Genomic DNA, 27,187 nt, shown 5'->3' on the forward strand with positions numbered 1-27,187 from the left:
TGAGGAGCATTTTATTAAGAAATACCACTAATACTGTTAGAAACTATGCATAAATATCCAAGTCTTTCCAGACGGTAGGCAGCGTTTGCATACAGCAAGTCCATGAGTGTTAGGATTTACTGTTAGCTTTGTACTTTATGCGCCAGCATAATGTGATATAGAACCACCAAGAGAGATTTGATGAAAGACAGAGGGGAAAAAAGGAGGGGGGGGAATAAGGGCTCTATAAATAACTCATTGTTTTTGCCGCCACAAAGGCCGGGGTGAGAACAAAAGCACTCAGGCTTAATTGGGCACACTGGCAGTTTGTTCATCTCTGTGCCTAACCAACAAGAGTGGCACCACCGGCGTTGATACAAGGTAGGCTATTGTTGGATTTAGCATATTTTTTCACACTCTTTTAAATAGAAAGTTATCCAGATAAGCCATCCAAAAAGCTATTGTGGGAAGTGTTTGAGAAATGTACTATTCAGAGGGTTTGATACATGGGGGGAGGGGGGGGGGGTAAGAAAAAAAAATTGAACGTCAAAGAAAAAAAGTATCCTCAGTTCGGAAGGGAGTCGAGTTAGTGTTTCTGAGACAAGTTGCTCTGCCGTTTTTTTTTACCCACCCACATATACAGCACCTCATGCGTTCCTATTCAGTAACAATCGTTGTGTCTTTTCAAACAATCATTGGAGACTGCCTTAGGACAATAGTTACATTGTGAGGCTCAAGTGTCAAGACTCGGTTGGCAGTAACTTTCCTATGTAAATGTTTCCACAATAAAAAAAAACAGCAGGAGGAAAGACGAGGAAAGAAGAAAAAAGAATATGAAAGAGAAATGCGATCAAGAAAAGACGGATGAAAGGAACACACTGAGGCACAGATAAAGTGATATGAAGAGAGAAGGGGGAGGGGTCAAATGGTAAAATATGGTAATCTCTGGGAGCAGATAAGAGTCTCCTCAAGACTGATAGTTCCTGTACCTCACAGGCCTTTGGGATGGAGGCTGTTCATATTGGCAGGGCTGAGGGGGTGGGCTGGGGTGAATGAGGGTCTCTTAGCGTGTTGGGTGGCGAGCTGAATAAGCAGCAAACCCAACCCCCCCCCGACTACCCATCATCAACCCCAACCCCTTAAGCTGCGCTGGAGACGGCCAATTTCTTCAGGTGGTCCATGAACACTTGCAGGCTCACATCGTCCGTCAGGATGGGTGCTCCGGACTCCTGCCCAAAGTTGGGACAGAAAAGAGTGTTTAGACATGGCAGCCACCTTGTTTAATAGGACACATTTCAATTTCTTCTCGGCAGAGTCGCTAATGAAACATGCTAGCCTGAAGCAAGAAAGAGTCAGGTTGTTTTGTTGCTTGTTGTTGTAACGAGGTATTTATTATTTAAAACGACACACACACACACACACACACACACACACACACATAAATAACACAGTAACTTCTAGGTGTAGACATATGAAGACCACAGGATGTTAGAATTATTTAGAAGTACTGACAACCATACTTACAACCCACACATACATACACACACACACACACACACACACACACACACACACAGACAGAGCAGCTTCACACATCTTACCTGGCCCCAGGCATACATGTTGTTGTGGGTCTGAGATGGATTGACTTTGGAGAGCAGGAAACGAGCCTGTGTGGAGAGACGGGAGAGAAGAGAAATGGATCAGCTCACTGGAGCTTGTGAGCAACATCATCCTCCACACTGACAGGACGCAGGCCCTGGAGCCCATCCAGCAGGCCAGACAGGCAAAGGCAGACACACTTTATGAAGAGCTATGCAGGGGGGTAATAAGGACATTTTTCATCAACACTATGTACTCCCACGAAAAACATCAGAAGTGTCTGAGCTTGTTGTGCAGCGATTGTTTTATGACCTAAGCAAGATGCTTTCACATTAACTCGCTGTGTGTGTGTTTTTGTGTGTGTGTGTGTGTGTGTGTGTGTGTGTGTGTACTAACTGACTTGATTGTTGACATGTGCTATGTGTGTGGCTGTGATTGCTTGTTTGTATGGATGGGGATGTCTGACTTGGTTGTTTTCATACACCCTGTGTGTGTGTGTGTGCGTGTTCAGCATGTTTACATGTGTGTGTGTGTGTGTGTGGGGCCTGACCTGGCTGCCTCCGTGCTCCGTGTCGATGTAGCGGGGCATGGGGAAGCGGCTGTGCAGGATCTCCTGGGCGTCGTCCACAGGGGCCTGCAGAAGGTGCCGGAAGTTCTCGTACTCGGGCATCTCCTGGTAGCCAGCCTTCCTCCACTGAGCCACCGTCTGGGGGGGGGGGGGGACAGGAAGAGGGAGTGAAGGAGGTTAAACAGGGCACCAGAGATGGGAAATGAGAGAGAGAGAGAGAGAGAGAGATAGAGAGAGACACAGAGAGAGAGTGTGTGAGAGAGAGAGAGACAGAGAGAGAGAGTGTGAGAGAGAGAGAGAGAGAGAGAGAGAGAGAAACAGACAGAGGGCAGGGCACTCAGAAGCATTTCATTCAACACCAAAGAGGGAAATATGAGAGGAAGGAAGGAAGGAAGAAAGAAAGAAAGAAAGAAAGAAAGAAAGAGAGAGAGAGAGAACGAGAGGCAGAGAGAAAGGGTACTCTGAAACGTATCATTTGAGCAGACCGCAGAGCCAGCAGATTCAGTTTTTATTTTTCCCTCACGGGTCCAAACACTGATTTTTCCACCAGAATAAAAAGCTAAAATATTTTGTGGATAATACAGAGTTCTGATAATGGTGTGAAATGCCTGAGAACCCAAGCAAAAAATACCATTTACTGATGAAAAATTTGACCAAGCGTAATTCAGCCTCCTAAAATCTATAAAGGCATTTTCACCCCATGGGCAGCTTCTGTCTAGCCGTTCCACACGGTCTCTCTCCTTCCTTCTCTGAGACAGAGGACAACCACTGCAACACAGGAGCTCTGTTTCTATGACATCAAGCTGTTCCTGTGATGTGTTCCATCCCATAATGTTCTCAGCTTTTTGCACTGCTGTGGGCCCCTGTCTTTACTGCCAAAGCTTCCATACTTCCCTCCACTACTGGCAGATAAAGAGGCACTAACTCCACTCAGGTGTTACGTCCTGTTCCCAGCCCTTACCATCTCACTGGAGTGGATTTGAAATACAAAAAACCCTGTCTAGGGCCTGTGCTGCTAAATGCAGTAAAACTGTTGCAATAGCATTGCAACCAGTGATTAAAGATCGGCCTGGTATTTTCCGGTCGAAAATAAATAATGCATAGATAATCATATACAGCTCTGGAAACGACTAAAGAGACCACTGCACATTTTTCTGATGCCATCCTACAGTTGACCTTCATATTCAAAATCAAGAGACCACTGCTAATTTGAATATGACCGTCAACTCATTCGAATGTCACTCAGCAACCCTAGGATGAGATCAGAAAAATGTGCAGTGGTCTCAATTTTTGCAATTTTTTCCAGAGCTGTATGTCCAGAGTTCCCTGCTAGTCATATGCACTGCATGCATCTCAGTCTGCATTTCAGGTTCCCACTTATTCATTTCCATTTGTAAAGCTTTACAATTATCCCTAATCCCCTCAAACATGGAGGTAGATACCCAAAGACTACAGAGATGTTCGGGAACACAAAAACAAAAGTCACTCTTCTACTCCACCAGTCAGATATTGGATGTAACCTCACAGAACCCTTAGAGAAATCACTCAAGGCAGTGGAATGGCACCAAATAAAGCTCTCTAACACGCTCACACCTCAAGCTAGTGCAAGTCACAGGATTCCAGTGAAACAGTGTCTGCAATCAAATGGATTACCAGTAGGGAAATATTTCTTTCTCTAAGCGCTTTCAGATATAACCTCCGGAGTACATGCGGAGGTTTGTCAAACAGAGGTCCTACCCTTCGGATGATTCAGATATGATGCTAACCTGCGGACCTAATACTGACCTTATTCGGACGTATGTGTGAACGACATTCACGCACATTACAGAATCTCCGTGTGGTTGTCGAGTGAGGGGTGGGGGCTTAGAGTTCACAAGATGCGAGATATATGACGCAGAATATATGCGGCCGCTGCCTGTCACAGCTGCTTTTTGTTTACAAAGTGTAGCCTATGCATTATAGGCTAAATAAGATAAATCTATTGTGCGTAGGCTAATACTTGAGGTAGGATAGTCACGTAAGTGCGCACATACAGTATTTGTATGTGTGCTTCGAGTGAACACATTTATCTGTTTTCAACGTTATGTGCCAGAATCTGGTTTGCGTTGGAGAGAGAGAGCATGCACACACTTTATGGTAGGCTACCAGCCAATTCAGTAGGCTAACTGTAGACTTCAAGGCCATCATACAACGTTTTTAAGCAACAAACAAAATACTACATAACAGTGAAGTTTTTTCATGATTTATTTTTTTCCAAAAGCATACTATCCCCATGCAGGTGCGCGGGAACATATTTTTGACCATGGGTGCTGAATAACAAAATAATGGATGTCCAACGATTTCTCCCCTAGCATGATATGATTTGAATTTAGACAGCATTTCAACGCGGTGTATGAGTAGGCCTAAGAGCGAGAAGTTTTATAATGCCCTTGCCACTCCGACTCATCAATAAAAACTGCGTGCACACACACCAGACCAGCACTTGACTTTACATCATTAAACTATTTCAGTATATTGCTTTTCTGATTGTCAAAACCACACCTAACTTATGGCGTCTCCATTCCACAGCAAAAGTGTCCTAACCACGTTACAGCTGTTTCTATCTGAGCGACTCCAATAGTGAAAGGATTTCAGTGTCATATTTCGGTGGCACTAGCTAAGCTGTCGTGGAACTCGAGATGACATGTCTACTGATAGGCAACAGGTCCAACACGAAATTCTAATTGCAAAAGATGCATCCTACCTCATCTGTTGTACTGTAGTTATTCGAAATTGGGCTTTTCACAATCCAACGATATATCCAAAGTGCGAACTAGTTGGTGATGGTCTATGAAAACTGCCAGTAGGCTATGCATGCTACACGGAGTTCTGACAGGGCTGTGCATGGCCTAATAAGCAGGCAAGATATAACCCACGATCGCCATGGTTTCGTTGTCAATTCGTGTTTGTGGTAATAATGACAGCAACAATAAAACCATCTGTATCTTACGATCTTCATCATTCTTGACAGATCACCAGCCTCCTCTGGGTCATATGCATAATTAGCCTATAGCCTACCTTTAGTTTTCATTTACTTTTAAACACGAATCTACTGTCTTTACTGCCGGGAGAGAAAAAAATCCTGTATTCTTTTCTGTAGCCTAATTCTGCCTAAGGCTATCAATGAACAGAAAACCGTGTTGGCTAACAATTTATTAAATACTCCTGTTATTGTCGTCAACGACGTCGCTGTAGGCTACTGCCTTTTCAGCGCCTTCTGCTTATGATTCAGTCTTTTGAATTCGTTTGGCCTTGCCATGCAGTTGTAGGCTACAACGTGCCATTCCCTTCATGTGTTTTATCAAAATGTTGTATGCCCTCATGGACAGTAGCTCTGTGATGTCTGCATCTTTCCATGTTGGAGATTTTCTGGACAGCACTATGCCACTCCATCATAACACTGGCATTTAAGTCAGATTTAACCACATGGACGCACCAACACGCCCTCTCACTAGGTGTGAATTTTAACCGCATGTTCTACGCCTCGTTCAGACACAGCACATTTACATAATGTCCGGAGGAAATACTAGGTCGGGGGTAGTATAAAGACCGGGTGAATTCGGACTTCCATCTGACCGGTTATGTCGTTCAGATATACGGCCCCACCGTTTAACATCGGCAGAACCTCCGGTCTTACACGTATGTCTGAAAGCGCTTTCTGATATTTACTGCAAACACTTCATCTGAAAGTTATCAAACCTAATATACAAATGAGTGAAGCCAGAGGGGTATTCATTTGGAGAGATTTCACAAAGATCGCAGGAGTCCTGGGATCTAGTTTCAGGCGGAGACACCTGATATTCAGGTAAGCGTTTGACTTTCCACTCCTCACAGCTGCTTGGACAGTGTCTTAACCTTGCTTACCTCTCCGTGGTAGATGAGAATCTGGAAGAAGGTGTCCATGAGCAGGATCCGGTCAGGCAGGATGCTGCTACTGTCCAGCAACACAGGCTACACAGACAAAACAACAAGACAAAATCAATCAATCAATCTGATACACATGGAAGAGATGAAAACTACAATTGGAAAAGCTTTTTTGCGGGGGTGGGTGCCTCAACCTGAGTTATACAATATTTGCTAGGAAGTGAGACAAAGATGCCAAGTTCCCTGAAGTTCCCTGAAACTACATTAGCTAGTCTGACGTATTCCTCCATTATGGTCTGCATCTTTCTCCACCCCACAACAGCAGCTGCTTGGCTGCCCTGAGACAAAACCGCAGCCATTTGGAGCTCTAGAGGGCGCAGGAGCCATTAGCTCTGCTAACAGACGCAGGAAGGACGGGCATAACAAACGGCCTGAACGCAAGGCGTCTCCTGGTAACAAGCCCCTGACGAAGAGGGGTGCATGCGTAACCTATTCAGTTCAGTCAAGTCATAAAAGAAGGCGTAAAAATAGTAAAAGCAAACACACAGCAACACCCACACACACACACAGACACGCTTACACAAACAGTTATTCGTGTCCTTGCTAATTAATTCTCTGTTGAAAAAAAGGCCCTGCCCTGCAGCTCTCTCTTTTCCATTTATAGCGACACCTCTCTTCATAACGAGTTCAATAGCTTCGGTGTGATCACATCATGTTTTACATTCAGTGGTTTAGTCATGTGTCTACTTTTAACATCAGATGTCCTCTTGAAAGTGCAAATACCACTCAGAGGCCTGCAGCCAGATGGAGACAATGGATAAGTGACTGGATCTCACTGTGCCTGTGCCTTTTGGTCTGTGAAAATGGTGTATTCAAAAAGTGAACGATACCATGATGCCTCATCAACATCATCCATCCCTGTGTTTTTGTGCTTGGTGCTTTTGTGCTTGCTGTGTGAGTGTGAGTGTAAATGTAGGTGCATCTGTGCATGTGTGTTTCTGTCACCGTTGGTGGGGATGGTGGTAGGGTAATAGTCTCCTCTTAACTACTAACCTCCGGAGGTCCACTGAAGGAGTACGCATACAGGATGGGCTGAATCATGATAAGCGACTGAGTGAGGTCCTGTCTCATGAACTGGTGCCTGTAGTAGGAACTTTCGTCTGGGCTGTTGTTGAAGACTTGCAGGAATGGAGACCTCCGCAGATGGAACATGAACTACGAAAAAACAAACAACAGAAAACAGATATGTGAATATAAAAGGTCTGGTTTGGGGCAGCCGTGGCCTACTGGTTAGCACTTCGGACCTGTAACCGGAGGGTTGCCGGTTCGAACCCCGACCAGTAGGCACGGCTGAAGTGCCCTTGAGAAAGTGCCCTTAACCCCTCACTGCTCCCCGAGCACCGCTGTTGATGCAGGCAGCTGCGCCGGGATTAGTGTGTGCTTCACTACACTGTGTGCTGAGTGTGTTTCACTAATTCATGGATTGGGATAAATGCAGAGACCAAATTTCCCTCACAGGATCAAAAGAGTATATATACTATACTAATATACTATACTATGGTACATGAATAATGATAATGAATCCACATACAAAAAGTACAATTATGTATCAGTTAACATCAAATAACTCATTTGATGCGTTTATTAAGTTTGCTTCACACTAATGATTCCATTACAAAGCAACATTTAAAAGCACACACTGACCTGTGGATAGAGGGAGAAGGTCTCAGAGAAGCGGAATGAGTTTGGGTCATCCTTGTGGTAATCTCCAAACTTCTGGCACTAAAAATTAACAGACCAAGAGAATAGTTCATTAAAAACATACAAACATACATCTCTCTCTCTCTCATCCTAAAAACAATCACATTCAGGCAACAGTCAGGTAACTGTGTCCCGAGCTGCTCCAAGGTGAGAGAGTCAACAGGAGCATAATGAAATCGACTACAGGACAAACCTTGTAGGGAGATTGTTATTTACTTAGCATTTGAGTTAAGTTAAAACACACATCTAATTATGATTTTCAATTTCATGCATCATGTGTGTTTTTTTTTTATATATTTAGTCAAAGACAGAGATGTTCTATAACACCTATTTACAAATATGGACTTCAAATGATATAGTTCCTAAAAAGACATGTATCGAATGGGGCTATGAGTAGTTCAGCCCTTTGCAGAATTGAAAGCTGTGACCTATGAATGGGACACTCATGCACCAGTTCATTAGTCATTAACGCAGCCCAAGCCCAGACACAGGGGATGGGGATGGGAGTGCTCATTTGCAATAAATCATTTATAGCAGAGGTCTCCCCCCCCCCCCCCCCAAATGACTGTCAGAGCAGAAGTCCGTGAAAGACACGAACACAGTCTGGCAAGTTCTGTGTAATGTGAGCTCAGCTTTAACACCTCTGCAGGAACATCTCTATAAGGGTGCTTGTTGAGAGGAAAAGGAGTTCTGTGCTTGTGCCCACTGAGGAACACTTCAAGGTTCCAGTTATGTGATTTAAAGAGAACATTTTGGTCTTTTGGCTTCACTGTAACGTAAGCAGTGAAAAAAAAAAAATCTAACAAAAAAAGAAAAACTTTTTAGAAACATTTTAAACCCTCTGCCCTTCTTGTGCAGAGGGTTTAAACGGATTTGGACATTTGGACACATCTGGGACCGCGTCCGGGCTTAAGTCAGTGGACCTACCAGGCGGATGAGCTGTCGGTCCAGCCAGCGCAAGACGTCCGGTCCCTCCTCCGACTCGGCCCGGTACACAGCCAGACGCGCCATCAGGATGGCCGCTGCCTCCTGGTCAAATGAGGCTGCAATGCTCTGGATCTGAGTCTGTGCATCGGCCCAGCTGAGAGACACAGGGGGGGGGGGGGTTGGGCAGTTTCATAAAAGGGTGACAAATCTGGAATTAACCGAGTGACTCTTGCCACTGCAATTAGATCATTACCGTAACATCACCTCCTTTACTAAAATAAGCCCAGGGCAGACTGTGTGGTCATGTCCTAAAGGACGCACAGACCAAAAGAGACATGGCTTCCACTACTGGGGGACACGTCCTCATTCTGGCCCTCCTAGGATGATGGAGACACCCCCTGAGGATCTCCTGCCTGATGAAACCTCAAACCTATTCTGATTCTAGAACTCTGAACTGAGGCAAAATGAGCAGACATGAGAATTGCGGGGAAAGCATAGCAAATGAAAAAGTGCAGCCGAGCATGCAAATCATGAATCACAAAATGGAAAATGAATTAACCCCAACCCTTCTGAAAAGACCTGTCAGATCAAGACCTACACTAAGTGCAAACTGATAAGCACATGAGCTTTATGAAGGGTTTACTTCCATTATAGCACCAGGAGTTAGATGGTGAGGGATAACAGACTAATCTCTATGAGGAAGTTAAGCTGAAATCAGTGGCATCAGTGCCAATTAAAAAATAACATTGCTTTCAACTAATTGCATTTGTTAAGTCAATGGCAAGCCTGAGAACAACCTTGAGAAAGATTAGTCTCCATTTTTCTCTTTTTCTTCCTTGCCTTAGTTAATACACTTTTTAGGTATGAATTATCGGTTTTGTGCGTTTACATAATAGCCTGCTAGTGTAAAGAGGTGGAGCCAGGGGTCTTGTTTTGTAACTTGTATGGCAAAATGGCTTTGATAAACATTGGCTCGCTGTTTAGACTGAGAGTGCAGCACATTCCCAACAGGATGGAGGCTTCCTTTCTTGGTCTCTGCCTTTGTGAGTCGTCATGGAAACTGCACAAACTTGACACCACAAGATAGAAAGTATCTGGAAAGACGGAGAGGAAAAGAAGCCACCATGCAATCTCAGAAAAACACTTCAAATGAGTCTGTGAAGTCTGTGAAGAAATAGAGAGTCTATGAATTCAATGTCACATACAACATAGCCTAGTTCAACCTTTTAGTCAGTAAATACACTTGTGTTTTTAGGTGAGCGGAGATACTACAGACAGAACATAAAAATGTTAGACATGAGCAAAGAGGTTACAAGACACCTAGTCACATGTTATACATGTACACACACACACACACATTTCAGGAAAGTGGCCATTTTGACAACTTGGGGAAGCATGCGCCCACACAATAAGACACACATTGATGTGGGGGAGCACAATAACACACACACACACACACACGCAGAGATATAGAGATGTGGTACTAACTTCCTGGCGATGGTGGAAACTCGGATGCGTCTCTGGCCGCTGGAGTGTTGGTACTGCGTGACGAACTGGACTGCCCCCCGGCCGCCCTGAGGGATTGGTGCGTTGTGCTGGAACAGAACACAGACCAACAGACACACATCAGATGACTGCACATGAGAGCGATTCGACCCCCACGGCTCTCCACCAGTTAAGTACAGCCTTATTATACATGCATATTCATAGTACAGATAAACTGATACTATTTTGCTTAACATGGGCGTACCAATTTTTTTTAACAAAACTGTCCATTTTTAAATATTGAAATGTTATATTCTTTTGTTATGTTATATTCTTATTGTAAGTCGACTTGGACAAAAGCATCTGCTAAGTAACCATAACAATAATCATAACATAATTTCTATGGTTAGTCCTGATTTACATACAACCCCAAAACAGAAAAAGTTGGGACGTTTCGTAAAATGCAAATAAAAACAAAATGTGATAGTATACAAGTCTCGTAAACCCATACAGTATTTAGCAGCAAATAGGACATAGACAACATACCAAATGTTTAAAATAAAAATTTGGACTACTTCATGGAAAATATATGTTAATTTTAATTTGATGCCAGCAACATGTTTCAAAAAAAGTTAGGACGGGAGCATGTATGAAATATTCAAGGTCTTCCCTGGAAAAAGACATTGCCTGGATGGCAGTATATGTTGCTCAAAACCTGTATACATCATTCAGAATTGATTGTGCTTTGCCAAATGTGTAAGATGCCCATGCTGTAGGCACTAATGCTCCTCCACATCGACATAGATGTTGGGTTCCGAACTGAGCACTAAAACAAGTTGGATAGGTTGGATAGCCCCTCTCCTCTTTAGCCCAGATGAGTCCATGATTTCCAAAAAGAACGGCACATTTTGATTGGTCTAACCACAGGACCTTTTTCCATGTTACCTCAGTCCATTTTAAACAAACTCAGGCCCAGATAAGACGGTGGTATTTTCTGTATGATATCTCAATACAATTTTAGCTGTTTTGTTTTTGAAATGTGTATCAAACTGTGCACATAAAAAACAATAGTTATCAAAAGTTTTTTATTGAGCCCATACAATGACAGGTCTGGAAACAGGTTGGGTGTTGATGCAGTGCCATTTGAGGTCCAAAAGACCACGGCCATCCAATTTGTTTTTCAGCTCTTTCCCTTGTTTGCAAAGATTTCTCTGGATTCTCTGAATGTTTTAATAATATTATGTCCTGTAGATGATGAACTCCCCAACAATCTCCTTCACAATATCATGTTAAGAAGCATTAAAATTACATTGTTTCATCATTTGTGCACACAGGTTTACCCAGAGTGATGAATACCCCTACATCTTTACTTCTAAGAGACCCTGCCTCTCTAGGATGCTCTTTTTCATACCCAATCGTGTTGCCAGTTACCCTAATTAGTTCTGAAACATTCCTCCTTTTGTTTTCTTTATCATTACACTTTTCCAGCATTTTGTTACCCCCGTCCCAACTTTTTTTGTTGTTGTATCAAGTTGTTGGTATCAAATCCAAAATTAACATATATTTTCCATGAAACAGTCAAATTTGTCATTTTCAACATTTGATATATTGTCTGTGTCCTTTTTGCAGCTAAATATGAGTTTAAGAGATTTGCAGATTATTACATTCTGTTTTTATTCACATTTTACACAACGTCCCAACTTTTTCTGTTTGGGGGTCGTAGATGATTTTTCCAGTCATGTAATTTCCAATCCCCACACTGAAATGATCTCACTAACAATATTAATTATGTTCTGTTGTTATGTCAGATCCACAAGCATCTGATTAGGGGCTTACAGACCCTGGGTGATGTGGATTATCATATGATACTATGGCAATTAATTTCAAACAAATATGGCCATGTTTTTAAAAGAAGAAAAAAAAAACAAGAGAAGGGAGAGACTGTACATTAGCTCACAGAGAAGATGGTGCTGATGAACAGCTTCCTCAACACAGAGCAGAAAAACAAGCACCTTTAATTGGTGACCAAAGAGCTTAACACAAGGCAGACAAGGCCCCATGATCATTAATGATTAGGGCTTAAAGTGAATTACTCTCGTGCTTCTTGCCAATTACCACAACAACACTCGGGCACAAAAGGCCTTATTAACCTGGCTAGCAGCAGCCATTACGGGAGAGGATATTGAATGCGGGTTCGGCTGTTTGCACAGAGGCCCTGTTACAGCCTTCCTCAGCGAGCGCTATGTCCACACAACTCTGGGCTCTCCAAATGTTAGCCACTTTATTTGCACCAGCAACAGAGCGAGTGAGAGACAGAGAGCAAAGAGTGTGAGAGAGAGCGAGAGAGAGACTGTTGCATAGTTGTGTCGCTGGAAAGTGGCGTGTTTGTCTTTTTACAGTGGCAGGTGAGGTGGGGGTTGGCAGCATGAGGCGAGGCAGGTGAGGGGTGTACTGCTCAGGTCCCCATGGAGAGAGATTTGGTGTGTGTGTGTGTGTGTGTGTGTGTGTGTGTGTGTGTGTGTGTGTGTGAGTGAGAAAGAGAGAGAGTGTGAGAGAGAGAGAGGGAAAGACTGAGTGTGTGTGAGTGAGTAAGTGAGTGAGTGAGTGAGTGAATGAGAGAGAGAAGGATCTTCAAACACAGCAGGAGACTGGCAGATCCATAGCAGCAGAAGTCTCCTGAGAGTGACAGATGCTCCACACACAACCATGAAAAGGTGACCACATCTATCTGCGTCGCCAGTCTCTTCTCATGGCTTAACTTGACTGTAGGAGCTCTACCTGGACTATGACATTCTGGACTGTGGACTATGCATTCATGAACTTCTGATTTTTGTTTGGAAACGTACTGAACGCAAACGCACGCCAGGGCAGAGCGAAGAGGAGAAAGTGCTTTGAGGAAAATCTTCCCAGCTTTACACTTACCAAACAAAAACACGCGTCGCGCACACACACACACGCACAGAGACACACACATGTGGGTATGGCGTCCAGTGCAGTGGCGTACGCTGCGCTCATGATCGGCTCCAGCGCCTGCTCGGTGTGCGGCAATTCCATGCTTCTCCTGGTGGCGCTCCTCAACAAGAACCTGCGCACGGACACCTGGCCGCTCACCTGCAGCTTCTGCCTGTGCGACCTGGCCCTGGGCCTGTCCATCATGCCCTTGAGCGCCCACACCAGCATATTGCGGCCCACCGAGGGCTACCCTAGTGAGGGCACGCTCTGCCAGGCCTCTGCCTTCATATTTGTCCTGCTCCAGCTGGCCTCTGTCCACTCGCTTACCTGGGTCACCGTGGACAAGTTCACCGAGATCTGCTTCGCGCTGAGCTACGCCCGCGTCTTCACCGCGCGCCGCGTCTGGGCCGTGCTCGCCGCCGTCTGGAGCTACTGCCTGCTCATCGGCGCGCTGCCGCTGGTGGGCTTCGGCAGCTACGGCTACAGCGCCGGACGCTACGTGTGCGCGCCCAGCTTCCACAGCTCGTGCATGGGCTTCAACGTGCTCTTCGTCGGCCTGGGCATCATCGCGCCCATCCTGGCCATGTGCTGCCTGTACGGCTACATCGTCTACGTGGCCAAGAAGCAGGCCCGCCGCGGCACCTTCGTCTGCAACGAGCAGCACTGCTTCTACGTGCCCGCCAACAACTACCTCCGCAGCTCCGTCGTCATGATTGCCACCGTAGGTAAGACCGCAGCAGGGGCTGGGGACACAGGCACTCCCTGTGTCCGTGACAACATGCAGTGACATGCCTCATTTTTTCGAGTAGGAATGTGAAGGAACTGTGTTTGGGTACAGCTCATCACCTCAGCCAGGCCAGGTAATTATCTGAAATAGCAGTGTTTGTTGATCTAGGCTATTGCTGCCTTGAAGCAAAAATATCATAACAGTAAGGTAAATCAAAGCAGTAGAGGTTTACTAGGAGTAGTAATTTTACAGCTGTTGGTTTACTGATAAGAGTAATTCTACAGCTGTTTGTTATTTGCAATGACTTAACAGCTTAGAATTGGTATTGAAAGGTACACAGTGTTTTTCCCATGCTGTTCATATCCTGACATTAATGAACATAAATTACTTACTAACACTATCACACTATTTACTTGATGGACATATTACTTTACACTACCACATTATTAAAAATACACTCTCAAATACATCCATAGTCAATTACCAGTTAATGTAACATACCAGTTACATTAAAGTGTATATAAATTCTAAAAGTGTGGTGTTATAAAATTAATCTTTTTGATACCTCTCTACTGCCATAGAATTTTGCTTATGTGATGATCTGAGAGATGGTCACATCTCAAAGTGGTTTGTGTAAAATGGCTGCGACAGAATCAAAATATACAGTGCTGGAGCTGGTCAGTTCAACTCAAGCTTGCTGTGTTTTCTGAAAGCCTTTTTTTTTTTCACCGACTTTTCAAGGATCCTTAATTTTTTACCTTTCATAACCTTCATAAAGTGCACAAAATTGCATACTTCACTCCACAGTTTTGGCCTAATTATTGAATACAAAAAATAAAACATTTTTATAAAAACTACATATTTATAAGTCTATAATATTATTGAGTTTAGTCAATTCAAGTGGAAACTGTATCACACTACAGAAATGTGCACAACGAAACATTATCCCCAGAGCAGTAACATTTCATTATACCTACATTTCGATTTCATTATACCTTCATATGTGAATTATTTCCCACTATGTTTTCAAAGAATTTCCTGAATGTCATAACTTTCACTGGCCTGGAAAATGGCATTTTACAATTCAAAAACTTTCAGAATTTTCAGTAACCATGAAACCATGGAAACCCGATATTACACAGCAGCCTCAGCAATGAAAACAGCTGTTACACAAACATGAGAATGAATTCAATAACACCAAACCGAATACGATAGCTACATGACCTGCTCTGTATTTATGTTTGTCTGTAGATGCATGTATTCACAAGATACATTACATACTGTGTTTGTAAATAAATGTTTATGTATGTGTATTTTCAATGAACCACAATGTGTCATTCTGAATTTGTGTGTGTTTGTGTGTGTGTGTGTAAAGTGTGTCTGTTGGTGTGCTGGATGCCCTACATCGTGATCTGTTTCTACGAATCACTAACGGGGAGGGAGAGCCCTGAGCCTGTCTCTGCTGTGGCCACATGGCTGATGCTCTTCACCTCCGCACTGAACCCCTGGATCAACTCAATGACTCAAACGTAAACTACACTACAGCACGCACACACACACACACACACACACACAAATACAGTCTATCAATCAAAGGAGAGACTTTCCAATCTACGGATACATCCTTTTACTTCCATTACTGATTGCAACAGGCATCCTTGCATTGCATTTTAACATACTGTACCAGCAGAATCAATATTCAATGACATCTTTGGGGGCTATCTGTTATGTCGCCAAGCATCTGTCAGGCTAAAGGGCAATTTTCTGATGTGCCTAAGAGACGAGTTAAACGTAGAATTACAGAGTTTGCAATTTAAGTCTACTTTCATGAGTGGACAAATTACTTAAATCCCCCCCCCCCCTCTCTCTCTCAGACGCTACCGGGCGGCCCTGTGGCTTAGTCTGACCAAGCTGCGCCAGACGTTCCAGCAGCGCCGCAAGACCTCCCTGTCTCAGGTAACGACCACCCAGCCGGCCAGCGCTAGAGAGAGCTGCTCGTCCGCACCACCACCGCCCCTCGCCGGCCAACCACGAGCGCCCGCAGGCCCTTCCCAGCATCCCACGGGGCATGAGCATCAGCACAAATCAGCACCCAGCACATGAGCATGAGCATGAGCATGAGCCAAGTAGCTAGCACAGTGCAGGGCCGAGCCAATCCCAGAGTGCACATCAACGGGTCAGAAAAACAACAAAATAACAACAAAACAAAAAAAAGAAAACGCAAAGCAACATGCCACATGGAGGCCACAAAATGACTTAAGAGACGTTTGCATTTTTCCAGCGCTTTTCAAGCCAAGTGTGGACGCAGCAGTGACATGTGAGTGAGAGTGAGGAGGAGTGAGGAGACAGCAGTGCACTAAAGACTTCTCTTTCTACAAAAGGACTGCTTGTCTGCACACCACTGTGTCAATGCCACTGCGGGGACCACTAAAGGACCTCCTCTAGCCGCTTAAGTTAAAAAACAACAGCTCACTCGCTTGCCAACACGTGCACTCTCAATGCCATCAGTGGGCACGACTCACACTGCGCCAAACACAACAAAGGATTCGGGATGTTTTCAAACCATGGCTACATTATTTTTTATTATTTATTAAAATAAAATAAAAAAAGACATGCTACTACCATGAAGCAATGTTAAATGTTGTCCTTACTCTTTCTGGTCAGTAAGAGTAATTCAGACAGAGTAACTCACTACTTGAGCAGCAGTAATACTGTTAACATGTCACATTTGGGATGTCTTTAACAATCCAAACTAAAATGGAAATTCTCTACAGTCATCTCGTTTACCTCATATATTACGCATTTAGACATCAAATATTATGCAGAAGTATTACCAAAGATCCTTGATTACTAGCTCCGCCTTAACACTCTGGTATTACTAAGTATCAAGAGATCCAGTTTTAACAGTGCATTTCTGAAGACCTTGCACCCTCTAGTGGTTAAAATAAGTAACACTCCCAATCTTTTCGTGAGGTGGCTAAAACTCTGGGAATGGTGCCAGCTCAAAATGACTGCTGGAGATGACTCAGCTTCAAGGACAGATCAGTCTCATCTCCAGTGAGAAGTTGTAAGGCTGAGAGGTTAGGTGATGAAACTCGACTGAGTCAATATGTAGAGCTAAAAGCTGGCGTAGTCTATTTATCATGACATCTATGGCATTGACTCAACATGCAGAAACATTGAGTGCTGTGTCATCTGTCCCATGATACAAACATTTGTGTGTGTGTGTGTGTGTGTGTGACAATACAAACATCCAAAGACCTTGTGAGGGACATGATGTAATTTGACCATTAGACCATGCAGCAAAAGACTGTTGTCTGCATCTAATATTATTACACAAACTAAGTACACCAGTTTTTGTGTATGCGATTGTGCCATTAGTTCTAGCTATTACACCACGGTCATGAGCACCACTGACAGGTTCCTCATCCACTTTAACGCCTCTAAATTAGATCCCATCAATCTGGGTGGCCAGCCTTCCTCTGCAGACGTGAAAGGAGAGGTAACGATTGAGTGGTTTCACATGGCTATCCCCCTCGGGTCTGTGTAAATTACCCCTGACCACTCTGCTCTATGATGGCTCAGCTGAGACAGATCTAAGAGGCAACCACACAAACACACACACCCTTACCTGATTGACCACTTCGAAGTAGATAGCCAGAGTGGTGGTGGGATCCAAGCCACAGATCTTCCACTGGCATGTGCCACCAGTGCCAATCTCCTGTGAGGGTGTGAAGCATGGATAGAGTGAGGAACATGAATGTCTAATTGGGGATTTAACACTTAATTACCAATTAAATAAACACACTATCACCACTCGGTGAGTTGCACAGTTTTGAAAACGAACGTTAAGGGTTGTTTTAAGGACATGTTTATGCATGCCCATAGCCAGCCACTCTGAAACAGTCAGAGGCGTTTCAAAACGAGTCAGAAAGCCGAGACAGGACCCATCGTCAAAATTTCGGTGTCCACCACTCTAGCTCATCCAAAACAAACCAGAAAAGGGACTCAAAGTGCTAAATACCAGAATTATCCTTTATTAACAGAATTATTACTACATAGTACCACAAATCTTCCCAAAAGAGCACGTTTAGCATCATCAGGGTATATACAGAAATTCTTAAGTTGAATTTAATACCTTTTAATACCGTTTTTAATACCTTCACAATATTTTTTAATACCAACACGACTTCGAGCTGCAACTAGCGGCAACCTTTCGAAATTCAGTGTTGGGGGTAACTAATTATAAAGTAATGGATTACTGTCATTTTGTTACTTAACTTTCTGAGTAAGAAAGTGTAGCAATGCTTACAATTCAAATCAAGTATCTATTATTACAGTTACTGGATACTTTGTTCCTTTTTTGCTTCAATAAAAACACTGGCCTATACACAATTATTTGTTATTTAATCCTAACCCAAGATAAAAAGTTATTTCATTGTTATGTGTAGGAAGAGCACACACCACATCTCCAGCACTACACTCTTTCTTGCACTATCATTCTATCTCAATCAAGACAAAATGACAAATGAAAATCAGAAAAGGTTTACTGGACTTTCTTCCAAAAAGGCCCACGACCATACGCAGTACACACACACACACCCTTGCTGTCTCATATAATTTGCCAGTCAAGGCATCACATTCAAATATAGGTGGTCACATTTTACAAAAATACTAATTATTAATTGGGTGCTGCTGGAGAATGTGGGCCCCATGTGATAAAAATACTTTTGGGCCTGCATGCTCCTCGTGACGAAATTTTTGAAAAATAACCCCTTAAATGGTGACTTCTGGGGAATTTTGTGGAAACTAATGGACAAATTGACTTAAAATATATTATATTATAATATATTGATAGCATATTACAATACAGCCTATACAAACCTACACAGGTTGTTATATTCAACTAATTTTAAGCAAGTCTATTGGGACTTTGATCTCATCACATACTACATCAAGGGAGTAATCCTATAGCTCCTGAGCAAGCTTTGAATAATGTAAAGGTAACACCTGTTAAACTAACCTTAACATGACATTTACTGAGGGAAGAAAATGTTAAATCTTATAGCCTAAACAAAGCAACACTGTCAGGCCTATATTTAACCTCTATTCTGTAGTCAAGGCAGGGGTAGCTCATTGCAAATAACCCTTATAACATGTGCATATGTTTACATGTTATATTCTTGTTTTTTTCCCTTTCATTTAATTATATATTTGTTTGAATGAAAAGGCCTTCTGCCTTTATGGGGACTTTTAAGGTCTTAAGGCCTAGTTTATGTCTGCTGCTCATACAGCCTGTGTGATTGAAAACGCGATGGCGCAAATGATTACTTTTTTGGATGACAATGACAGCTGGTAGCGTAGCTGGTAGCCGATGAGCCACTGAGCCAGGCAGTCGACTCTTCCACCTCTGACTACGTCCACACATTCTTGTTTGCTGGCTAGTAGACTCCATATGTGACCTGACGGCATTCACTCCCATCCAGGTGACATTTATTGTCTTTTTACAGACGTGGCAATAAGCCTCTTGGCTGTTGCCAACTAGCCTAACCTTTGAATTTTGAGTCCTCTAACCAAATGTCCGAAAAATTACATTTTCCCATGACTTCGTCAATGGTAGCAAACTTTTGGCAACAAGTTTGGCAGTAAGCCAGCCATATATACAGTTTGGGGAACTTTGAGCATAGAGTTTGAGGGGTCGCTAAAAGTTTTTACCGCGAACGCACACTGACATATCGCTCAGGTCCTACTCGCACATATAATTAATATAATATAAATAAATTCACACGAATTTTAGGAGATAGGCCTGCAGTTAACACAAATGGAAAACCTCATAGTTAGTGGTTCAAAAATGTAATACCTCATCAGATGACGTTTATTACTTTTTAATACTTTTAAATGGCCTTAAATTTGGCTTATTTCATTTACTACCTTTTAATACTTTTTACAACCCCGCGGACACCCTGATCATAGAATTCAGCTTTACGGAACATTTAGATAGGAAACAGAAGTGCATGATTTCAGCTGTTTGCCATTTCGGCAGATGGAGTAAAGGAAGACGCCCGGTGATAAGGTGTCACATGTTACACATGAACCAGGTATAAGCAGGTGTGAAAGCAGTGTGATGTGTGAGAGCAGTGTGTGTACTCACATTTTCAGACACACACGGCCCTTTGGCATTGAGGGAAACACATGGGCCAATCGCTCCGGAAATCTTGACCTCTCTCGAAGTCTGAAAGGAAGTCCGACAGGTTTGACAACTTTTAGCACTTTTTCCTCCAGTGATGCAATGTCAAAGTGAGTCATGTTTTCACATAATTTGTAATGTATAGAGATGGGGTAATACTGTGTCATACATGATAATGGTTCTTTACCTTTTAAACTGAAAGCAAAATATAAACATAAATATACCTTAATTTCTAAAGTGCTAGCGAAGGCCATCTTGAAGGATCCTTGCACATCTTTTGTAAAGACTCTCTGGAAAGTCTGCTTGAAAAGTGACGTGTTGAAGGAATCTGCCATCACCATGTAACCACTGCCCAAATAAAGGGTTTACCCATAATTAAATATCAGAAAACACACTATCACTGTACAACGGCTCCTCAGGCCCCTCAAAACAGGTGTGATAACACCAACATTAAAAAACTTGTGGAGTACCATTCCACTGATTTTACAAATGTATTTGTCTTTATTTTAAGTTAGTTGGAAATAAACAAAAGCAGTATGTAAATACTTTCAGATATGTTATACTTCTTTAAAACCCTAGTAATAGAAACATCTATTTTGATGTAACCAACCCAGCTTCAATTCTCAATCTACCTAATGTTAGACCAAGTAGAAACAACAGCTGTAGGCTGTCTACAGTACAATCCCTTTCTCATCATTATGAATTTGGCCACAACTGTGACTTGATCTGTAATTTGGGTAACAACAGGAAGGGACTGGGACTGGCACTGCTCAGGTGCAGCGCAGCGGATGTGACGGGAGTCTGCCGCTCACCCTGTGTAATTGGGGCAACACTTCATCTCGGCAAGTCCCGTCTGGTCCAGGGCACAGGCGTAGATGTCGACGATGTGCCCGTTGGCCGCTGCTCGGTTAGCCAGCGCCTCGTAATGCTGGAATGCGTTGAGGGGCCGATTTAGATGCAGTGCATAATAGAGCCACTTAATTTACACACTAAAGCCTATAAGCCTGTTAGAGTGAGTACTGTACACATGTTACATAAGCAATGACTCATTCATCCACAGTGTCATTTAAGAATTCTGGATTTAAGAATTCCGCACATAATGACCACTATGAATAGGCAAAATACCTAATATTAGGTCTAAGGCAATAAAAAAACTCTCTCATACCAACAAAAAGGTTTTCCTTTTCATACTATTGTGGGTTACTAAACATGTGATCGAGTGGTCAGTTAATCAGTTCAGTGTGAGACATTCAGGCTATGAGATGGTGACTACAGTCAAATTTTGCTTACTTTTGTGGCCTTCTTCATGAACTTGGCATTGTCCTTCTCAATGTCGTGCCAGGAGCGGATGGGCGTCTTCAGTTCGTCGCCCACCACCATGCCAGGGCCCTGGGTGGCTGGCCCACCAATGAAGGTCATGATGCGTGCGCCAGTGTTGGGGAAAGTACACTGCCATGAAGCGATGAAGAGAGGTGAGATTAGAAATCACAAAATATAAAAATGTGACACATTATTATTATTATTATTATTATTATTATTATTACATTTATGTAGTACTAAAAGCTTAACTGCTTTCACTGCTTGCAATATTAACACTACTAGCAACATCAGTGCTACTACAGTAGTTCCACCACATCAATTCCAATACACCTGGAAGTGCCAACACTAATCATTTCACTTTAAAAGAGGTTTCAGTGAACACACACAAAAAATAGGTCAGAGCACTGTGACAATGTCTTCTGGGACAGAAATAGTCAGACGTACGCCAGGTAGAAGAGACATTTATCTTAGGAGTTTATCAAATTTAGCAGAAGGCATCTTCTGCTGCTCTACTGAAATGTGCTATTTTTAGCCTGCACCTGTGCCCAGCTTGGCCTTGATGTACTTGTTTGAGTGTTTTCACCCTCACCTCTAGCAGGCCCACAGCAATGGAAAGCGCTACGCCCAGGGAGCGCAGCGGCCTCTTGCCCTGAGTCACAGGCCAGGGATCCCTCTGCAGCTCCCCGAGGAGGTCAGTCAAGTTCATGTCGACCTTCTGGACTGGCTGCAAGAACCTGAGCACATCAACAGCCCATGTTGTTAAGGCAGTCCTAATCCCTGCACTAATAATGCTACACTTTGTGAACAGTAAAAGTTTGTCTTTCGAGATGTCAAGTCAAGTCAGTTTTATTTTTAAAGCGCATTTAACATGCAGAGTTACACTTGCACAAACAATTCCCATAACAACAAGACAAAAGATGCCGGATGAAGCGGCGTAGTCGCCAGCGTGCCCATGACATCAAGATATGTGGGCTAAAGGTTTATCTTATCCACATTTTAGAGTGTATATCATTATTTCTCCCAACCAAGTGAGTCTGGATCACTAATGCTCATTTAAATTCTAAAAGCTCACACAGCAACCAAGGCATTAGATAGATGGCAATATGCCAAACAAACTGTATATGCTATATGGAGTACCTGTTAGACAGAGGAACCTGTGGGCCTTGGGGTCCTCTTCCTGCCTGCTGTGCTGCTGGCTTGGTCAACCCGAGCATCTCCTGAAAAACAGCATTCACAGTCAGATTATACATTTCATAACACAATCAGTTATCTGTAAATGCATCAGAGCCGGACAGTAACGGAGTACATTTACTTGAGTACAATTTTGAGGTATCTGTACTTTACTCGAGTATCATTTTTGGGGAGTACTCATGACTTTACTCAAGTACATTTGAAAGGCAAATATTGTACTCCTTACTCCACTACATTTCTATCCATAACCGTGAGTACCCATTACTACTTCTAAAAAAAAAAAGGAAAAAAGAAAAATCTCGGAAACCCTCAATTTGTTGTTTCCCTCTCAAACGTGATTGGATTGTGCAGGCACCACTGATTGGGACAGCCAGCAATCCCTTTCAGCTTTCCGCCAAAGTCAACTCCATGGTCAGATTTAGATAAGAGATGAAACCATGGACGAAACAATGGATGAAGACGCAGCAGGTCCATCCTGGGAATGTGCCAACCTGTGGCCCCACCTCGCCAGACTATTTCAATTTTCAAAAGTTAATGATAGTTTTCACTTCAAGTCTTTCAATTACAAAATAGTATTTTGTATTTGAAATACATATTTTAAATACATGTATTAGAAATACTGCCCATCCCTGGCAACATGGTAAAAAGATGAAAATGACTTGATTTTACTTCCAATTCATTTTACATTCTCCAAGGTATTAACATTAACATTTTTCATAACTCCATGTAGGACGTTTCTGTACATAAATGTAAGCACTGTGGCAGTAGTAATGCAATATTTAGAAAATGTAGGCTACTCTTGTACTCTTGATACTCAAGTACTTTTAAAAACAAGTACTTCAGTACTTTTACTTAAGTAGACATCTGACTGTTGTACTTTTACTTGTACTTGAGTAAAATTTAGCAAAGGGTATCTGTACTTTTACTCAAGTAATGAAGCTGTGTACTCTGTCCGCTTCTGAAATGCATCTAAATTATTGCAAGTGTAGAGTAACAATATGCAGTATTTTCAGAAACAAAATGATGCAACTTTTACTGCGGCAGTCAGGTTACAAAATACGGACAATTTACTTGACAGTATCGACATAAGAGTGACATGACACTGTCAAGAACGTGTCATAAACAAGTCATAAACGTTTATGACATAACGCTTCTGTTATTAAGTGACATTTGGTTTTTGTCATAACAAGTTAGAGTTAGGATTAGCTTTAGGTGTAGGGGAATGAAAGTTTATATTGGACCTTTGGCCATCAGTGCACTGGCCCATTGGTACTGCACACACCCATGGTGAATAGGGTTAGGGTTAGGGGGTAGAGGTTAGGATTAGGGTTCATGTGTCATGACAGTGTCATGTTACTCTTATCAAAGTCCTTTTAGGCAAGTCCCTCCACTCAGCGGCCATATTGCAACGCTTTTTGGGCACGTATCGGGCATCTAATTCGGCAGAAATGTGCGTGCGCAAGGCTTCACAATACCAATCTTGCTCCAGCGGCGAGATCACAACACATGATTGGCACGATGTCTTCACAACACACCACATTATTGGCTCAATGTATTCACAACACAGCACATGATTGGCTCAGTTGCCGCAGAAGGGGTGTGATATGTATATACAACTGCCATATTGGCATTACAAACTAACCCCATGCATTTCTATGGAGGATTTTTTGAGTGCTGTGTCACCTCATTAGAAAGTGTCTGCTCTTATGTCGATACTGTCAAGTAAAGTGTTGCAACTTTTAAAGTAACATCTGCAGTCTTCATTTGAATTATTTTGGCTTTTTCATTTCTGCCCAGCTAAAAAGTATTACAAGGACATTTGTAATGAGCCAAAGAGCAAACCTATGCAGTAACGCCTCACCTGTAGCTGCTTGGCATTGAGATCTTTGGTGCCTCTGAAGACGTAGCTCTTGGAGATACCCTCGCATCCCAGCTCGTGCACCTGGATCATGCGTCCGAAGGTGATGAGGCCAACCAGGGCAGTGGGGGGCAGCAGACTCAGAGACATCTGCAGAGACTCCTTCAAGGCCTGCAGGTCCTCATCCTCCATGCACGTGTCCACCACATACAGGAAGTTCAGGGGCATTTGGGGACCTCTCTGTAATGAAAATATGGAGAGGGGTCAAAGTGAACTAGGAGTGAACTAGGGAAACTGCATATCTTCAAAGGTACAGTATCATTAGGTGATATGAGAATAACAAATCTCTGGTTTCTACTTCTTGAAATGAGAATGGTGAAAAAAACATAACATACAACAGTACAACATTAACACAATTAAGTACATTCAATTATCCCAAAATACTCAGTATCCAGGTAGAAATATATAGTTTCCTTTCTCCCACAGTGGATATTATCACTGGTTGAAAAAAGTGTACATTCTGTACCTGAACAACATATTCAATAGTAGAGAACTGGGGAAGGAGCTCAGCTGGTTGGTTCACTTCTGAGATTCCAGCATAGGTTGGGGGAAACTGGAATTAAGTCATACAAGCAACATGTACATGAACATTTGTGAACCAATAGGCCTATTCCTGAAATATATATAATGTGTGAACATGTAACAGTATTTAACATGAATATATGCCAGGAATATTTAATAAATGATAACATTTTAGGATGGAATTACCTGGTTTCTTTGGTAACAGAAGTTGCAAGCCCACAATTTGGCTCTATAATCCACTTGACTGTTTTAAAAAGGAAAGACAGATGTGTAAGTTTAAAAAGGAAAAACTGTACAAGTAAACAGTGTGCAAAAAACATTACTTTGACTGTATAAATCATACACAAGACAGTATTGCACACTATGTCACCTTTGCCTGTCCAAAGAGGAATAAAAACTATGGGTACAGTGATCATAATCAGTTTCTTATCGGTCATCTGTTAATATAGGCCCTTCCTGTCGGATACATTTTGTGACAGTGTGTGTTAGGTGAATGTCAAAGTATTTGGCCCGTGCCCTGATCAGGTTGTTCTCTCTGGGCTTACCACAAGGGGTTGAGCACAGCGCGACAGGTGGCACGACTACAGAGCACTGGCTCATACTGAATGGGGGGGAGGTCCGGCCGTTCCTTCAGAGGCGTGAAGAGAGAAGCAACAGGGACCACCATGCGGGTGGCCTCAAGGCGGCTAGAGGGCCAGACGTTCCAGCTGAAGCGCACACCATCCCGGTCCTCATTCTGCTGGATGAACTCCTGGAAGGTAGCCATGGCACCCTCTGGGAACTAGGCTGGTGGTTGAAGAGGAAAGCAAACGTTGCAGTATCTACAGCAGTACTGGTCAGGTAGTTTAATAGCCAGTAAAGCCTCCCTAATAAGTGTTACTTTGAATAGAAATGAGGCATCAGGCATAGCGAGGGTAAGAGGGGGAAAGAGAACCAAAGGGCACCAGATTACTTGTCTGCCTTATTTACCTCGTATACCCTTTGGACTTTTTGGCCAGTGCAATGGTACTATTACACTATACCATCAAACCATAAATGTCTGATTAAGCCACGTCTACAACATATTAAGATTCGTGAGAAGCCTATTGCCTTGGAAAACCCCTGGTGTATTAAAAAAAAACATTTGATTATATTATTTTCACTACAGCAAACGAAATATCTGCAAATATTTCTGAAACTTCAATGACGGGATGCTGACCTATGTGAAATAACATGAGGATGACAAAAAGGGTTGGGGTCCTAATAAGTTGAGAACCAGCTAACTGTGACAAGTAACGTCAGTGCCAACTTACTTTTGTTTGGCTGTTAGTCACATTATAGCTAATGGTGATACCACCAACCTTATTGAAGCCAAGTCGCTAATCATCCCGAGGAACGACAACGTAATTATGTTTACAGATAGCTTCTAGAGAGGGACAGGCTAACTTCGATAGCTAACGTTAACGTAGCTGGCTAGCTACCTAGCTTACTAGCTATTGGTATCAGGAGCAAAATGCCAACACTTTATTAATACAAATCTAATAAGTTGAACTACAGTCATCATGGCAAAGTGTTGGCTACAAATGCCTCACATCCTAAACAAAGATAGCCTTCGACATCATAGTATCTAGCTTACGTGTAATAGCAACCAGAGCCAGTCTGTCAATGTTGAACCAATGCTGCATCCAACCGGTATAACGTTAAGCCAGTACGTTAAAATATTATACTAGAATTTGACAAAAACATTGAGGATACGAATAATTGGAACACATTTCATTCAGAAATAGTATAACGAGAAACCATGCATAATGGGGAGTACGTAAGAACCATTCATTTTCTTATATAAAAAAATATGACACACATACCTTACTTTTTCAACACCGCTTTCACTGACAGCGAAGGGGCCCATACACTTCCCAGCGAACTTACGCCGAAGTGCTTACGTAGCAGCAGTCAACATGGCTGCATGAAACATTTGCCACGTCGAGGGGTGGTGCCTTGAAAATGGTCCTTTCCCAAAATAAATTCTGGGGCATGCTCCGTCCAATCACATCCACGTTGTAGTTTCATAATATCGAGTAATTTCAAGTTCAAGTTGGGTTAGCAATATAAAGAACACCTACGCAGTGAGTGGGAAGTTAATACTCTTCCGTGGATTAACTAAAATAT

At 42.8% G+C, this 27,187-nt stretch overlaps 2 protein-coding genes across 3 annotated transcripts; one reads left to right on the forward strand and one right to left on the reverse strand.

Moving 5' to 3' along the window:
* Positions 1–26,975, reverse strand: sec23a (Sec23 homolog A, coat complex II component). Of its 2 annotated transcripts, none has more exons than XM_076300608.1 (20): positions 26,884–26,975; positions 25,585–25,825; positions 25,226–25,283; positions 24,984–25,070; positions 24,461–24,697; positions 22,546–22,625; positions 21,998–22,142; positions 21,379–21,537; positions 20,901–21,016; positions 20,313–20,436; positions 20,053–20,133; positions 17,533–17,622; positions 10,226–10,332; positions 8,738–8,891; positions 7,754–7,831; positions 7,103–7,264; positions 6,050–6,136; positions 2,129–2,284; positions 1,581–1,646; positions 1–1,208 (listed from the first exon to the last, which is right to left on the reverse strand). In XM_076300608.1, the coding sequence occupies exons 2-20, from the start codon at positions 25,803–25,805 to the stop codon at positions 1,119–1,121; spliced, it is 2,298 nt and encodes a 765-aa protein (XP_076156723.1). In that variant the 5' UTR covers positions 25,806–25,825; positions 26,884–26,975; the 3' UTR covers positions 1–1,118. The 2 variants fall into 2 exon arrangements, with proteins under 2 accessions (XP_076156723.1, XP_076156724.1); XM_076300609.1 differs by having other exon boundaries at positions 26,889–26,948.
* LOC143139291 (adenosine receptor A3) lies at positions 13,113–15,434 on the forward strand. Its single transcript, XM_076299895.1, has 2 exons — positions 13,113–13,899; positions 15,277–15,434. Exons 1-2 carry the CDS (start codon positions 13,203–13,205, stop codon positions 15,432–15,434), a joined length of 855 nt encoding a protein of 284 aa, XP_076156010.1. The 5' UTR covers positions 13,113–13,202.
* Positions 26,976–27,187: the final 212 nt, after the last annotated feature.

The sequence above is a fragment of the Alosa pseudoharengus genome, unplaced genomic scaffold, assembly GCF_046254945.1.
Source record: "Alosa pseudoharengus isolate Yale_2024_CS ecotype anadromous, Long Island Sound unplaced genomic scaffold, YU_APseudo_1.1 YU_APseudo_1.1_scf_22, whole genome shotgun sequence".
NCBI classification, from domain to species: domain Eukaryota; kingdom Metazoa; phylum Chordata; class Actinopteri; order Clupeiformes; family Clupeidae; genus Alosa; species Alosa pseudoharengus.